The sequence below is a fragment of the Salmo salar genome, chromosome ssa02, assembly GCF_905237065.1.
Source record: "Salmo salar chromosome ssa02, Ssal_v3.1, whole genome shotgun sequence".
Lineage (NCBI taxonomy): Eukaryota > Metazoa > Chordata > Actinopteri > Salmoniformes > Salmonidae > Salmo > Salmo salar.
In genome coordinates this window covers 37662078-37679057 of record NC_059443.1, presented here as the reverse complement: position 1 = coordinate 37679057, position 16980 = coordinate 37662078, and the positions used below count along the sequence as shown (strand labels likewise).

Genomic DNA, 16980 nt, shown 5'->3' with positions numbered 1-16980 from the left:
AAAGGAGAACTTTGTTTCCCTTTTATAATACTGTCACCTTACAGTAATATGAACACAGGGTTGCTGGTTCAAGCCCCACTCAGTCTCGTCTTCCTCTCTCAATCACTACATAACTGTGAATTGATAATCTCAGGTCTCAGGCCTTTGTTGGAACTGGAAGCCCTGTTCACTTTGGTGGGATTCCTTTTAAAGAAAGGAAATCATGTCTCACTTTGTTAATGAGGTCTTGAACCTCTTGGTTCCCCAAATTTCCTACAGGCCTGGTTTTAACAAAAACATCCTCACATCCTCTATAACTGCACTGGGGATATTATCTAGCTGTCTAGCAGATCCATTTTTAACAGATATAAGCAAAACATGTTGAACTGACTTCATGACCACATCCCATTTGTTACTGTATGTTTGAAACGTCACAGCTGTTGTAGAATCATATGTCACGTTACTTTAACTGCAGTTGCTATCATCAAATGAGGAACTAGCTAGCTTTACATTCAACACTGAATAATCGGTGAAGAATTGGCAAATATTCTGGTGAAATCGGAAGATTTAACTTCACAGGTAGGAGCTATCAAGTAAGTAAGTAACTAGCTAGCTAACTTCATACAGCTAATGTGAACTTTAGCTCAAGGCTAGCTCGCGAACTGCTTGCTAAAAGCTAACGTAGCTGTGAGCTACCTAGCTACAAGTTTCACTGTCGTTTTTTCGTCAATATTCGTGTGCAATTTATTGGACCATCACTTTTGTAGACGTTCCATTTACAATTAATATGTATTTTCATCAAGAGAACGCTGACATGAAAAGGTTTTGTTTGACCATGTTTGCTTCAAGGCAAGGATGTTAGCCAGTCAGCTAGCTAGCTAGATATGGCAGCTTCCATGAGCGTTAACGTTAGACCACATATTATCTTTGTTTAGGCAGTAGCTAGCTAACGTTAAAGTTAGGTAGATAACGACACAATTGAAATTATATTAGCCACATTATACTATGGATATTGTTGAATACTCGTTTCTGATTGGCTTCAAGAGCATTCTAGACCGTACATTATTTTCCTATAACGCACGGTACATCAGCATGGTAGAATTCAATGGCTATTTTCTACGTTTGAGCTGCTTTTTGATAGCAAAAGTCGAATTGAAAACATTGAAGCTAGGACTGATGGCTTGGTTAGCTTAACTAGTAACTGTTTCGTTACCAAGGCAACTACTACAGCAATATAGTTATCTTGCTTGCTACTTCAGTGGATGTTGAACACATTTCTACCTGCAAATGAACACATTTCTAGCGGCAAATGTGTTAAAGGTGCACTATGCAGAAATCACTGTGCCATTTCCTGTTTGCCTAATTTAAGTTTTGACAAAACAGTTTAGAGAATCATTCTATCATCTAAACTGCTGTGAAATGTATTTTCCATAACCAAACATATTGTATTTTCAGCTGTTTGAAGCTGGTGCACTAAACCGAAAGTAAAAGATGCCAAAAAAATTACTTAAGAAAGGAAGCATAGAAATAGCGCACATAGAACATTTACTGCATATACTTGCTTTCAATGAGAACGACAGATCTATAACTCAAATTTCTATGTGAAATTGGTTAGGTCGAAATGCTGTTATAACCATGGTATAAAAGAGGTAATCAACTCAGGGCTCTATGCGTTCTCAGGAAAATATTGCAACTCTGTGGAAGATTAGTTCCACTCCGCTAGCCGTAGCCCCTCATTGATTATCCCTTACATAATGCTATTCATGACAGCATTGATATGATACTCTATTCTATTGCCCCTGTTACTTGACACACAGGGTGAACGTAACCATGGAGGAACCGGGTGCTGATATAGAGGTGACTGTAAAAACTTTGGACTCCCAGAGCCGAAGTTACACTGTAGGCGGACAGGTATGTTCTCATTTCCAACGGAGCGCTTTCACAGTAGCCTTACATGTACTGGATATAAGCCTAATCTTCACACCAGTGTCTTTTTATCAGTTGACAGTGAAAGAGTTCAAGGAGCACATTGCCACTTCAGTTGGGATTCCTGTGGACAAACAGAGGCTGATCTACCAGGGCCGAGTCCTGCAGGATGAGAGGACCCTGACAGAGTACAGTGAGTAATGCTGTTGGCGGAGCGGCCTGGAATCGATACAAAACGGCCACATGCTAATAAACATGAAATTAGTCCAGACAGTTTGATCTGGAGCAGCACACAGCTGCAGCAAAGCATCTGTCAACACAGAACAGAAACACAGCCAGACATTTGTCTCAATCAAATCTATTTATAAAGCCCTTTTTTTTACATCAGCCGATGTCACAAAGTGCTATACAGAAACCCAGCCTAAAACCCCAAACCGCAAGCAATGCAGATGTAGAAGCACATTGTCTAAATGTGATATATAGAATAACTCTCTTATTCACTTATTCCATGACTTACAAGGCCAGTAATGCACAGATGTAAGCCTATTATACAACTGCACACCATCAGAACTCTTGCGTACCCATCATGTAATTGCTGTAAGCCGTTTGGCTGCTATGCACATCACCTGATAGATTGATGGAGCACCAGTGTCCTCTAACATGAATAGAGATGATGTTCCTTGCTCTCTGTTTCCTCTGTGTCTCAGACGTCGGTGGAAAAGTCATCCACCTGGTGGAGCGGGCCCCCCCTCAGCCCTCCCAGCCAGGCTCGGGTTCAGGGGTAGCGGAGGCCGGAGCGACGCCCTCCTCTACCACCTCCCAGGGAACGTCCCAAGTGCCCCCACAGGACCGCAACGCCAACAGCTATGTCATGCTGGGGACCTTCAACCTCCCGGTTAACGTCATGGACCCTCAGCAGATCCAGGTACAGCTTTTGTGTGTGTTTTGGATCAAATTTGTCTTTGTTCCATGGTTTATAATGATATCCTGAGTGCCTGGTGTGGAACAGTGCTGATATCTAGCCTGTACTGTCTACTACACTCTTCTTAGATGTCAGTCCAGCAAATGATGTCAGGCTTGGGAGAGAATGCAAGGAATGCCAGAGTCAGCACCAGCACCGGGGTAAGAAATCGAATATATGATTTATAACATAGTATGTATCCTCATTTATGGATTATCTATCTATCAATTTCTATACAGTTGAAGTCGGAAGTTTACATACACCTTAGCCAAATACATTTAAACTCAGTTTTTCACAATTCCTGACGTTTAATCATAGTAGAAATTCCCTGTTTTAGGTCAGTTAGGAATCACCACTTTATTTTAAAAATGTCAAATGTCAGAATAATAGTAGAGAGCATGATTTATTTCAGCTTTTATTTGGGTTAGAAGTTTACATACACTCAATTAGTATTTGGTAGCATTACCTTTTAAATTGTTTAACGTCAAACATTTCAGGTAGCCTTCCACAAGCTTCCCACAATAAGTTTGGTGAATTTTGGCCCATTCCTCCTGACAGAGCTGGTGTAACTGAGTCAGGTTTGTAGGCCTCCTTGCTCGCACATGCTTTTTAAGTTCTGCCCACACATTTTCTATAGGATTGAGGTCAGGACTTTGTGATGGCCACTCCAATACCTGACTTTGTTTTGGAGCAGTGGCTTCTTCCTTGCTGAGCGGCCTTTCAGGTTATGTCGATATAGGACTCGTTTTACTGTGGATATAGATACTTTTGTACCCGTTTCCTCCAGCATCTTCACAAGGTCCTTGCCGTTCTGGGATTAATTTGCACTTTTCACACCAAAGTACGTTCATCTCTAGGAGACAGAACACGTCTCCTTCCTGAGCGGTATGATGGCTGCGTGGTCCCATGGGGTTTATACTTGCATACTAATGTTTGTACAGATGAATGTGGTACCTTCAGGCGTTTGCTCCCAAGGATGAACCAGACTTGTGGAGGTCTACACCTTTTTTTTCTGAGGTCTTGGCTGATTTCTTTTGATTTTCCCATGATGTCAAGCAAAGAGGCACTGAGTTTGAAGGTAGGCCTTTAAATACATCCACAGGTACACCTCCAATTGACTCAAATGATGTCAATTAGCCTACCAGAAGCTTCTAAAGCCATGATATCATTTTCTGGAATTTTCCAAGCTGATTAAAGGCACAGTCAACTTAGTGTATGTAAACTTCTGACCCACTGGAAATGTGATACAGTGAATTATAAGTGAAATAATCTGTCTGTAAACAATTGTTGGGAAAATTACTTGTCATGCACAAAGTAGATGTCCTAACCGACTTGCCAAAACTATAGTTTGTTAACAAGAAATGTGTGGAGTAGTTGAAAAACGAGTTTTAATGACTCCAACCTAAGTGTATGTAAACTTCTGACTTCAACTGTATGTACAAAATGCTGTGAATTAACATGTTGAGTAGCTGTCAACTAATACTCTTGCTGTCACAGAGCAATGGTTCCATGAATGTGCACATTGATATGGACCAATCGGTTCAGAGTGAGCCCAGGCTGAGACTGCTATTGGCTGAGAACTTGCTGAGGGACACCAATGCTCTCATCGAGAGGATGGAGGTGAGGTTTTAAATTATAAAGATTATAACAACTAGGATACCCACAGTATAGACCTAGTTTTTAATGAATAAACTGTCTCAACGTGAAACATAAGTATTTTGACCAAATGTTATTTGAAAATATTCTAGGCAGTCTCAGGAAGCAGGTCTATTTGAGTTCGAAGTAATTCAAATAAGATGACTGAGCAACGTTCTCCCCTTACCTGCTACCTTGTCGCTCAATCTCAGGGTCAACCAAGCGGCACCTCAGCCCAACCGGATTCTGCTGCTGCTGCACCTCCTCCCTCTTCCTCCTCCACTCCCTCTCCCTCCACCCAGCCCATGGACACGTCTCCACCTCCATCTACTTCCCCTCCATCCTTCTCTTCCTCCACTCAAACAGAGGGAGCCGCCCAAGCTGGACCCAAGTAAGACATTATTGCTAACTATCACTGTCCTGCATTTGTTTAGTTTTTTTGCTCTATACTGAATAAAAAGGATGCTGGGTGAATTAAAAATGTACCAAACTTGTTTTGGGCATTTCATGTGAAATAAGAAGAATAGGGCTTAATCCGGAACTTGAGACATGCACGCAAAATGTTGTTTCGCACAGAATTTCCCATTGACATCAACACATGAAACTTGACTTTAGACATCGTGGTTGCAGACAACACCATTCTGTATACTTCTTGCCCTTCTTTGGACACTTTAACAAACCTCCAGACAAGCTTCAATGCCATACAACACTCCTTCCGTGGCCTCCAACTGCTCTTAAATGCCAGTAAAACTAAATGCATGCTCTTCAACCGATCGCTGCCCGCACTGCATCGCAGTGCTAGCTGTGCCACCAGAGATTCTGGGTTCGAGTCCAGGCTCTGTCGCAGCCAGCCGCGACCGGGAGGCCCAGCGTCGTCCGGGTTAGGGGAGGGTTTGGCCGGCAGTGATGTCCTTGTCTCACCGCGCACTAGCGACTCCTGTGGCGGACCGGGCACAGTACACACTGACCAGGTTGCCAGGTGTACGGTGTTTCCTCCGACACATTGGTGCGGCTGGCTTCCGGGTTGGATGTGCGTTGTGTCAAGAAGCAGTGCGGCTAGGTTGGGTTGTGTTTCGGAGGACGCATGGCTCTCGACCTTCGCCTCTCCCGAGTCCGTACGGTGTTTCAGCGATGAGACAAGACTGTAACTACCAATTGGATACCACGAAATTGGTGAGAAAAAAGGGGAATAAAAAAATAAAGCATCTCCAATCCAACAGCCTCCTTCACTCATGCTGCCAAACATACCCTACGGCGATGCCATTTACAAAATAGCCCCCAACACTCTACTCAGCAAACTGGATGTAGTCTATCACAGTGCCATCCGTTTTGTCACCAAAGCCCCATATACTACCCACCACTGCGACCTGTGTGCTCTCGTTGGCTGGCCCTCGCTTCATATTCGTCACCAAACCCACTGGCTTCAGGTCATCTATACGTCTTTGCTAGGTGAAGCCAAGCCTTATCTCAGCTCACTGGTCACCATAGCAACACCCACCCGTAGCACGCACTCCAGCAGGTATATTTCACTGGTCATCCTCAAAGCCAGCACCTCCTTTGGCAGCCTTTCCTTCCAGTTCTCTGCTGCCAATGACTGGAACGAATTGCAAAAATCACTGAAGTTGGAGACTTATATCTCCCTCACTAACTTTAAGCATCAGCTGTCAGAGCAGCTCACAGATCACTGCACCTGTGCACAGCCAATCTGTAAATAGCCCACCCAACTACCTCATCCCCATATTGCTATTTATTTTTGCTCTTTTGCAGCCCAGTATTTCTACTGGCACATCTATCACTCCAGTGTTTAATTGCTAAATTGTAATTATTTCGCCACTATGGCCTATTTATTGCCTTACTCCCTAATCCTACTACATTTGCACACACTGTATATAGATTTTTTCTATTGTGTTATTGACTGTACGTTTGTTTATCCCATGTGTAACTCTGTGTAAAAAAGGTCAAATAAATAAACCTGCGATGCATGTAAATAAGGATAACTTCTCCCCTTGACAGTCACCCCAGCCCAGCAGAGCTGGTGGAGATGCTGTCAGAGCTGAGGAGGGTGGAGCAGAGACTTCAGCCATTCGTCCAGAGAACACACACTATCCTAGAGTCTGCTACTACCGCAGAATACGCCAACGCTGTAAGCTTTTCACTGCTGCATTCCTCATAACTTAGTGCTTTGTGGTTAGGTACAATTCACACAAACGTCATGGGCGTTTGCTGTATTGCCTTGAATTGCAGTCGGACTCTTACAATACTTGTCACTTTCCCCACAAGACTACCTGAATAAAATATCAAAACTAGAGGTCGACCGATTATGATTTTTCAACACCGATACCGATTATTGGAGGACCAAAAAAGCCGATACTGATTAATCTGCCGATTTATTGTTATTTTGGGGGGGGGTAATAATGACATTTACAACAATACTGAATGAACACTTATTTTAACTTAATATAATACATCAATAAAATCAATTTAGCCTCAAATAAATAATGAAACGTTCAATTTGGTTTAAATAATGCAAAACAAAGTGTTGGAGAAGAAAGTAAAAGTGCAATATGTGCCATGTAAGAAAGCTAATGTTTAAGTGCCTTGCTCAGAACATGGGAACATATGAAAGCTGGTGGTTCTTTTTAACATGAGTCTTCAATATTCCCAGGTAAGAAGTTTTAGGTTGTAGTTATTATAAGAATTATAGGACTATTTCTCTCTCTACGATTTGTATTTCATATACCTTTGACTATTGGATGTTCTTATAGGCACTTTAGTATTGCCAGTGTAACAGTATAGCTTCCGTCCCTCTCCTCGCTCCTACCTGGGCTTGAACCAGGAACTCATCGACAACAGCCACCCTCGAAGCAGCGTTACCCATGTAGAGGAAGGGGAACAACTACTCCAAGTCTCAGAGCGAGTGACGTTTGAAACGCTATTAGCGCGCACCCGGCTAACTAGCTAGCCATTTCACATCGGTTACACCAGCCTAATCTTGGGAGTTGACAGGCTTGAAGGGGTGGGTATCATTTGTGGAACGTTCCAACAGGAATCTGTTCCAAAAAACGTAAAGTAAAAGGTTGCCAACCAACAACGCATACAAAGTAGCAACGCATACAAACCTAGCTAACTAGCTGCAGAATAGGCATCAACTCACCACGTAGCTTATTCTTAATGTTTGTCCATAGGCAAACAAACATGTGAGGAGAGACATTTTTCGGAATAAACGTGATGAGTGAAAAACGCAATGAAATAGACCACTCCCTACCCGGTATCTTATTCTGCCGCTATACAACTTTGTATGCGTTGTTTTTTAGAAACCTTGTTATTTACAAAGTTTTTGGAATAGATTCCTGTTGGAACGTTCCACAAATTATACCCACCCAGGTTGAAGTTATAAACAGCGCAATGCTTGAAGCACAGCGAAGGGCTGTTTGAATGAATGCTTACGAGCCTGCTGCTGCCTACCACCGCTCAGTCAGACTGCTCTATCAAATCAGACTTAATTATAATATAATAAACACACAAATACGAGCCTTAGGTCATTAATATGGTAGAATCCGGAAACTATCATCTCGAAAACAAAAGTTTTTTTTCTTTCAGTGACATACGGAACCGTTCCGTATTTTATCTAACGGGTGGCTAAGTCTAAATATTCCTGTTAGGCATTGATGTTTATGGTTAGGTACATTGGTGCAACGACAGTGCTTTTTTCGCAAATGCGCTTGTTAAATCAACACCCGTTTGTCGAAGTAGGCTGTGATTCAATGAAAATTAACAGGCACCGCATCGATTATATTCAACGCAGGACACGTTAGATAAACTAGTAATATCATCAACCATGTGTAGTTAACTAGTGATTATGTTAAGATTGATAGTTTTTTATAAGTCTAATGCTAGCTAGCAACTTACCTTTGCTTCTTGCTGCCCTCGCGTAACAAGTAGTCAGCCTGTTAATCCTTGTGGAGTGCGATGTAAGGCAGGTGGTTAGAGCGTTGGACTGGTAACCGAAGGTTGCAAAAACGAATCCCCCCTGAACAAGGCAGTTAACCCCCGTTTCTAGGCCGTCATTGTAAATAAGAATGTGTTCTTAATCTGACTTGCCTAGTTAAATAAAGGTGTAAAAAAAAATACTGATTACCGATTGTTATGAAAACTTGAAATCGGCCCTAATTAATCGGCCATTCCGGTTAATCGGTCGACCTCTAATCAAAACACACGTTCTCAGAAAATGTCTTAAACCCTCTTCTTGTCACACACAGGAAAGAGAGGAGGACCAGCGGATTCTCAACCTGGTGGGGGAGGCCCTCCGTCTCCTGGGCAATGCCCTGGTTGCCCTTAGCGACCTGCGCTGCAACCTGCTGAGCCCCACCCCACGCCACCTACACGTGATCCGGCCAATGTCTCACTACACCTCCCCAGTCTCCATGCCTGGAGCTGTGCACCATCACATCCCGCTACATGTTAGTTGGTGTTGTATCCCATTGTCAAACTAATTTTATTGTCACCTATCAGAAACTTAAGACCTATTACATTATTTCTGTCTTACGTACACTACCGGTCAAAAGTTTTAGAACACCTACTCATTCAAGGGTTTGTCTTTATTTTTACTATTTTGTACATTGTAGAATAATAGTGAAGACATCAAAACTATGAAATAACACATATGGAATCATGTAGTAACCAAAAAAAGTGGTAAACAAATCAAAATATATTTGAGATTCTTCAAATAGCCACCCTTAGCTTTGATGACTGCTTTGCACACTCTTGGCATTCTCTCAATTAACAGGTGTGCCTTCTTAAAAGTTAATTTGTAGAACACCTGTTCATTGAAATGCATTCCAGGTGACTACCTCATGAAGCTGTCATCAAGACAAAGGGTGGCTATTTGAAGAATCTCAAATATAAAAAATATTTAGATTTGTTTAACACTTTTTGGTAATTACATGATTCCATATGTGTTATTTCATAATTTTGATGTCTTTACTATTATTCTACAATGTAGAAAATACTCAAAAGAAAAGAAAAACCCTTGAATGAGGTGTTCTAAAACGTTTGACCGGTAGTATATTTAGTTACATTGGTTAGTTTAAACTTCATTTGATATCGTTTGCCAATGGAACACAAGTTACATTTTGAAACTCATCTGCAGATGAACCTGGGAGCCACGGTCACAATGGCGTCCAATGGCAGACCAGCTACAGAGGAACAGGCCCAGCCCAGTCAGGCCGCCGGCCAATCGGACCAGCCAGGTCAGGGACAGACCTCCCCCTCACAGCCTCCCCCGTCCAATCAGCAGGCTGGACAGGGACAGCCCGGCCCCCGGGTCATCAGGATCAGCCACCAGACAATGCCGGTGGTCATGATGCAGATGAACACGGACGGTGTGTTGTACCCTACCCGCCACTGATTGAATGCTTTACCACTACGTGTCCATCCGTTTCTCGTCCACAAATGGCCCATTGGAAGTGAATAGCTCTACCGTTGCATTTATTCCTTATTGCAAATGGTATTTTCTGAGAGAAAGTTTTCTTTCTTTGACCGATAGTCAAATTACTGTACTGGTCCCTGTACTGCTCAAATCGATAGGTCTCGTTCAATTTTGGAAGGGTGTTTTTCTTTTACGTGCTTGTTAAACCAAAGTCCATTTGTTTTTACACACTGTTTACAGTTCAAACATTATGTTTCGTGTGTACAGACTCTGGTGTTCCTCAGGCAGCTGGACAGCCAAACGCTGCAGGAATGGGTCAGCCAGGTGAGTGTTGGTAACACTTCATGATAATGGTTTACTACCTCTGGTTGTATAAATGGGGACTGGAGGAAAGCCCAATATACCAGAGATCCTGAATCCAATAGTCAAGGCTCAAAGAAACCTTTTCTTATCCTCTCTCCCCAGGCTTCCAGATGCCCCCCAGTGTTCAGATGAACCCAGACTTCATGCAGTCCATCGTGCAGCAGATCGCCCAGTATACAGAGGCTGTGGCTGCTGCCACCGGGGGCGCCATCCCTGGCCAACCCCTCCAGCCTACCCCCCCAGGCTCCACCGCTACCTCTTCCACCACTGGCCCTAACACACCCACCACCACTCCCACGGCCCCCCCTCCGCCTTCTCCTGGGGCACCCCAGGCCAGGGTGGTGTTCACCCGGCCCACCTTTGCCCCCAGGGTCCCTCCACCCGCCTTTGGCACGCGGGGGGCCACCATCAACCTTAGAGCTAGCGTGCCCCCCATGATGGGTCAGCAACCAGGACAGGTGAGCATGTTTGTGATAGGGGGTTTGGTGCAGGGCTGAGGTTAATGGCTTGTAGAGTTTTGACAAGAAGTTGTCCGACTTGGAATTTCAGTCGGAGGCTTTCGTGTTTTGCTAGTCATTGTGGGCATTTTCCATCGACAGTACCAATTGTCTTAAGCTGTAGTGCTCTGAAAGTCTTAATGGCATAGCCACGTTTGTATTATATGCTTATAGAAACTGTTGACCTATGACCTGTCCCCCACAGCCCTTCCCTCCTGCTGCCCTCAATCAGATGATCAGTGGACTGGTGGGACAACTCCTGATGCCTGGACAGATGGGTATGCTGTCTTAGAAATACCATATACACCCCACCTCTTTAGACTGCTTTTTTTGTTGGTGGTTTTGCTTAGTTAACCATCACACTTAAAGTGAATCCTCTGTTTGAAGTGTTAAGTGTACTATAAGCCCATTGTAATTTCTTTCCTCTCTTCCTTTCCCCCCCCCAGCTGGTCAAACAGCCACCTCCTCTGCCTCTCATACATTCTCCTCAGCTTCTCATACGTTCTCCTCATCCTCCTCCAACTCTTCTTCTTCCTCCTCTGGCCCTATCCCCACCCCTGCTCCTGCTCCTGGCACCACTGTTCCCCCAGGCCAGTCCGGAGCCATCCCCACCATGCCCCAGGGAGCTCCCCCTGACCTGGCCCAGCTCCTGGGCTCTCTCCTGGGGACAGCGGGGACAGTTCCTGGGGCCATGGGACCCTCCATCACTGTGGCCATGCCTGGAGTGCCTGCCTTCGTCCAGGGAGTGTCTGACTTCATGCAGGTCAGTGTCTGGATTGGAGTTTGTTCCAAGTGTATTTTGTGGATTAGGACATATAGCCGTAGTGCCTGTTAGAACCGAATGGTTGAAACCAAGATTACATCATCCTCCAGTGTTACCATAATGGGTTCTTAACTACATATCTTTCATATAATACATTTTATTTTCTACCTGTCCATCATCTCGCTCTCTATCACAGGCCTCCGGACCAGTCTTCCCACCACCCCCCAACGGTGCCCCCCAGCCCCCTGCCTCTGGCACCCCCACCCCTCCACCCGGGACCACCCCTAACCCTCCCACGGGGGACGGTGCTGGGGCCCAGGGAGAGGCCCTGAATCCGGAGTTGTTCACTGGGATTGTACAGGGGGTTCTGTCCACCATGATGGGCTCCCTGGGCTCTCCTCAGAGCAACACTGAGAGCATCGCCCAGTTCATCCAGAGGCTCTCCGAGACCAGCAACATCTTCACACCCAGCACAGGGGACGCCATGGGTAAGAGTTTCTGTCTTGTTTGCTTTTTTCTTTCTTCCCTTTTTTCTCATTTCTCTCTTTCCCTTTTTCTTGTACCTTGCTCTCTCTTTCTGTTTCTGTCTATGAAGTGTCATCTCTTTCTCCCGCGTTCCATCTTTTTCTTCCGTGCTCTCTCTTCCTCAATGTTTTTTTTTTGTTCCATGTCCACACAGTTGTCTCTCTCCCTCAGGTTTCTTTGGAGATCTACTGACCCTAGTGTGTCAGAACTTCTCCATGGTGGACCTGGTCTTGCTGCTCCACGGCCAGAACCAGCCCCTGGGCCGCATCCAGACCCAGCTATCTCAGTTCTTCACCCAGCATTACCTCAACGGGAGCGAACCCACCGACCACAATGTCGCTGTGAGTGGGCCACCGTCTATATAACCGTTTCTATCTGGGATGTTACTGTCACCTGTCATTACTGTTATGCGTCCATTACTGTCAACTGTCATTACTGTTATACGTCCATTACTGTCACCTGTCAATTAGTGTCACCTGTCATTAGTGTCACTGCACATGGGGCTAGATGAGCTACTTGATGAGTCTCATCTCTCCCTCTTTCTCTCTTTGGTTCTTTCATTGTGATCATAGGCTGCTGCTGATGGTCTCGTCAATGAACTTGAGGAGTATATTACCGAGAGCTTTGTAAGTACCGTAGTTCACTAAAGCTGCCCCCTTTATACTCAGTGCTCTTGAAATTGCTCAATATCAGTCACGTTTGAAATTCTCCCCGCGGCCAGTTGGTCAGACGTGAATCAATCCCTCCCATTTCTCTCTTTGTCTTGGTCCTTCAGTCTTCAGTGGCAGTGTTGGAGGGTGTCAACATCACTCAGACCAACCTGTCCTTCTTCAGACGGCAGTTAACGCGTATCGCCACACACATACTCCACTGCACAGGTAACATTCTGTCTTTTATTGTGCCAAATTCTTTTATTTGACGCAATTCATCAGACCTGGCCTATGAACTTCAGTGCTTTTGTCACTTATTGCTGTGTTTTCACCGCCTGCAGACAACACGTTTGGGCCGCAGCTGCTGCAGATGTGCAACCAGGGGCTGTTTGAGTGTCTGGCCCTCAACCTGTACTGTCTGAGAGGAGAGCAGAGTGCCCTCACTTCTGTCATTAACCACCGCATAGTCAGTACACACACACACACACTCAATGTTCCTTATGACATGATATACAACCTCCCACTCAATGTCTCTCCTCCTTCCCTCCCGTTTTTTCTCTCTCTCTCTGGCAGATGATTTGCAATACTCTTTCTATAGATTAGGGGGAAAAAATTGCTAAATGGATATGACTAGACTGAAATCTGGTCAGTAGGTTGTGATTGACCCCCCCCTCTCCCGTTACAGAGGACGTTGTCGACTGACATGAACCCCAGCCTGGTGAACTGGCTGACCAGTATGATGACCATGAGGCTGCAGGTCATCCTGGAGCACATCCCCGTCACAGAGGACCAGATACTGCATTATGCCGTCCACACACAGCAGGTAATTACACAGACCATCTCACAAACAGATCAGTGTGTTTTTTAAAATAAGCCTTCTAGTGCTCTAGAAGGCTTATTTACTGGACTACTATCTAACAATGCACATGGAGACCATCATTTTCTAATCAAGTGTCCGTTACGATAGCTGTCATTGATTCATTACCAGATTCCACTCAAGCAATATATGTTAAATGGTTTCTTTCCAAGGGGGAGGCTTCTAATGCACTGGAGCCTCAACGTGCCCAGATCATAGAGGTGAGCGTTTCAAATGTATTTGTAAGATTCATTTTGTTGTCCTCAATATACCTTGGTGTGTTGTCTCTTTTTAGTTCCTCACCATAACTCTCTTTTCTCCATCCCACCTTAGATGGAGGACACCCACTCCCCAGCCCCCACAGCTGAGGAAGCCATGGCGTCGTCACAGGAGACTAGGGCAGAGTCTAGGGAAACTGGAGCCACCGGAGGGGCTGCGCCATTGGGTGGCGCCATGGCAGCAGCTGAAGCCAGCAGGAGGGAGGAGCCTGGTAGAGAGACCGAAGCCTGGGCTGCTGCCGTCCCTGCTGTAAGAACACTGTTCAGCTCTCTCCCACTACTTGTCCAGTCCTTCTCTCGTCCATTTTATTTGCTTTGCCATTCTCTGTCTTCCACTCTGTCCCCATGTTTTCTCCTTTCTTTTTACATACAGGCTTCTAGTTGAATTTATACTGAATTTTTGCAAACCTGTCATTGACTTGTAGTTTGGATTCTTGGGGAAAGAAAATATGAAAGGAAATGATCCAACAACGGAAGTGTAATCGCCTAATCAGATCTGCATCCAAACCCATTCAAGTCTTAAAATCCAATGTGCAGTTATGGCTCTCGATAGTGAGTTTAACTGTCTGTCATTCTGATCATGTCTGTCTCTGTGTGATTAGGAGTGGGTACCGATCATCAGACATGACCTGATCACCCAGAGGAAGATGAAGGCCCAGCCTCCCATGTCTGACGCCTATTTACATGGGATGCCTGCCAAACGCAGGAAGGTAAATAGGTTGCCTGTGCGGCCATATGAATGAAACTTATGTACAAAAGACAAGCCCTGATCTCACTAGTCTTCCGTTATAGGAGGCATCCTGCAAGCTTTGTTGGCAGACTGATTCCACGCTGTAGTTGACCCTCCATGGCTAAAACATGGGAGCCTTTGCTGTATCAGGGCTAACGTAAACTCTGATCACATTGTAGTATCAGCATGCTATGTTCAACATCTGAGTGCAAGGGCTTATTCTTGCACTGAAAGTTGGATTGGCCGTATGACCAGGGTGTGTGTTGTCAGACAGGACAGGGGGACGGCGCTCTTCTCTCCCTCTCCGACGCAGTGAGCAGGGCGGCAAGGACGGCCGAAGTCAGGCCGGTCACTTCCCCAGACAACCTGCAGGAGGAGCTTGACAGCCCTGAGCTCCAGGAGGCCTATGCAGAGCAGGTACAGTCCTCCACTAACACTCACTGACAGAAAAACAAGCTGTTCCATCATTCCATGGCTTCTCCTAATATTACAGATGTGTGACGGTTCTAAATGGTCATTAGGGAGCTGCTACTGACTGTTATATGCAGTGGTGGGAAAAGTACCCATTTTCTAGTCAAGATACCTTAATAGAAAATGACTTAAGTAAAAGTGAATCTCGCCCAGTAAAATACTACTTGAGTAAAAGTCTGGTTTTAAATATACTGATGTATCAAAAGTAAATGTAAATTCCTTGTATATTTGGCAAAACAGATGGCACTATGTGTTTGTTTTTCATTTGTGGATAGCCAGGGGCACTCTCCAACACCCAGACATCATTTACAAACGAAGCATGTGTTTAGTGAGTCCACCAGATCAGAGGCAATAGAGATGACCAGGGATGTTCCCTTGATAAGTGTGCGAATTGGACAATTTCTGTCCTGCTAAGCATTCAAAATCTAACGAGTACTTTTGGGTATCAGGGAAAATGCATGGAGTAAAAAGTACATTTTCTTTAGGAATGTAGCGAAATAAGTTGTTAACTATAAATAGTAAACTAAAGTATTTTGCACCACTCGTTGTGATTTACGAATATTGAACGATGATGGCTGATGCATTTTATATGTTGAACGACCCTTTGTCCTCTGTATCAGGTGAAGAAAGACATAAAGAAGCGCGTGAGAGAGGACCCTGACTTCAGCTCTCAGCAGTTCCCCAACACACACAGAGCTTTTTCATCAGACTCCTAACCTAACCACAACTTGTTTTGCAACCTGAGGAAGTTTTACACATAACCAACCTGTGCACATCCTCACCATTCTTCCCTTTTACTTGTGGATTGCTCAGTATCACAACTGAATGCAGTTAAGCCTAAATCAAATGTATTTATAAAGCCCTTCTTACATCAGCTGATATCTCAAAGTGCTGTACATAAACCCAGCATAAAACCCCAAACAGCAAGCAATGCGGGTGTAGAAGCAGTGGCTAGGGAAAAACTCCCTAGAAAAGGCCAGAACCAAGGAAAATCAGGTGCCAACCAATTTTTTTTTTTGTATCATAGACACCTTAGCATCTCCTTTTGACTAAATTACTGACCGATTTATTTTTTCCAGTGCCTATTTTTTTCCCGCCCTCCCCATAATGGAACACACCTGATTTGACATGTTCGTTTGTCCTTATTTTATGGATGACTTACATGTTACCTTACATCTGCAATGCTCCGTTTCGTTTAGTGTTATCATGTTAATATTATCCTGCCTATACATCTTACCTGTTTTGTGTTTTTCATTAGCTTCCCTGAAAATAAAAACGGCTTATTTCAAGAGTATGCTTTCATGGGATGAAAATAAATGCTGTTTTGGTACATGAATGTAAGTGTTCTGAATAAATAACTTGGTACACAATGTTGTTTAATGGTGCTTGTGGAGAAACAACAAGGACCAGCCTTTCAGTTGTTGGTGACCACTGCCCTAGACCTTTTCTGAGTCAAGATCACTTTTGTAATCAAAAAGCAAGCAGAGCTACCACTGACTTTTTTTTTTTTTTTTTACATTACCCTAATAAAAACAGTTCTGTAAGAATGAGGTTTGTGCAATAGGCCTAATACATTATCACAGCATATTGGTTATATTTAACCTTATTTTAACTAGGTAAGTCAGTTAAGAACAAATTCTTATTTTACAATGACCACCTACCCCAGCCAAACCCAGACGACCCTCCCCTAAATGCCTGCCCTGCCAATATTGTTCTTCTCAGACCAGATTATTACATTTTCGAGCTTTGAATAGAAAATAGATCACCAATAGATTGGTGTAGCAGTTGGAAAGCACAGCTGAGCATAAATTGAAATAAATGGCTTTTTTATTTTACTGGGCTGATGGTACCTGCTTCTGATGGTCATGGTGCTTTCAGGTCGGAGGTTTAGAAATATGCCAGTTTGAGATATGGGGAT

The 16980-nt window shown here is 44.2% G+C and overlaps 1 protein-coding gene across 4 annotated transcripts; it reads left to right on the top strand.

Annotated features, from left to right (window-relative positions):
• Window positions 1-362: 362 nt before the first annotated feature.
• LOC106582304 (BAG cochaperone 6) lies at window positions 363-16432 on the top strand. Of its 4 annotated transcripts, none has more exons than XM_014165262.2 (25): window positions 363-576; window positions 1797-1890; window positions 1981-2098; window positions 2613-2830; window positions 2956-3027; window positions 4364-4486; window positions 4714-4892; window positions 6515-6644; window positions 8761-8961; window positions 9651-9882; window positions 10197-10253; window positions 10395-10750; window positions 10995-11067; window positions 11236-11552; window positions 11749-12040; window positions 12249-12418; window positions 12650-12703; window positions 12853-12955; window positions 13069-13193; window positions 13413-13550; window positions 13757-13804; window positions 13917-14111; window positions 14464-14571; window positions 14862-15008; window positions 15683-16432. In XM_014165262.2, the coding sequence occupies exons 2-25, from the start codon at window positions 1810-1812 to the stop codon at window positions 15776-15778; spliced, it is 3633 nt and encodes a 1210-aa protein (XP_014020737.1). In that variant the 5' UTR covers window positions 363-576; window positions 1797-1809; the 3' UTR covers window positions 15779-16432. The 4 variants fall into 4 exon arrangements, with proteins under 4 accessions (XP_014020737.1, XP_014020752.1, XP_014020733.1 ...); XM_014165277.2 differs by having other exon boundaries at window positions 383-572; window positions 9651-9750; XM_014165258.2 differs by having other exon boundaries at window positions 383-572.
• The last annotated feature ends 548 nt before the right edge of the window (window positions 16433-16980 follow it).

Excerpts from the sequence above, each read along its gene's own strand:
- LOC106582304 (XM_014165262.2), top strand. The coding sequence starts at position 1,810 with ATGGAGGAACCGGGTGCTGATATAGAGGTGACTGTAAAAACTTTGGAC. Across the intron at positions 2,831-2,955 it reads TGGACCCTCAGCAGATCCAG|ATGTCAGTCCAGCAAATGAT; the intron begins GTACAGCTTTTG and ends CACTCTTCTTAG. Across the intron at positions 4,893-6,514 it reads GCCGCCCAAGCTGGACCCAA|TCACCCCAGCCCAGCAGAGC; the intron begins GTAAGACATTAT and ends TCCCCTTGACAG.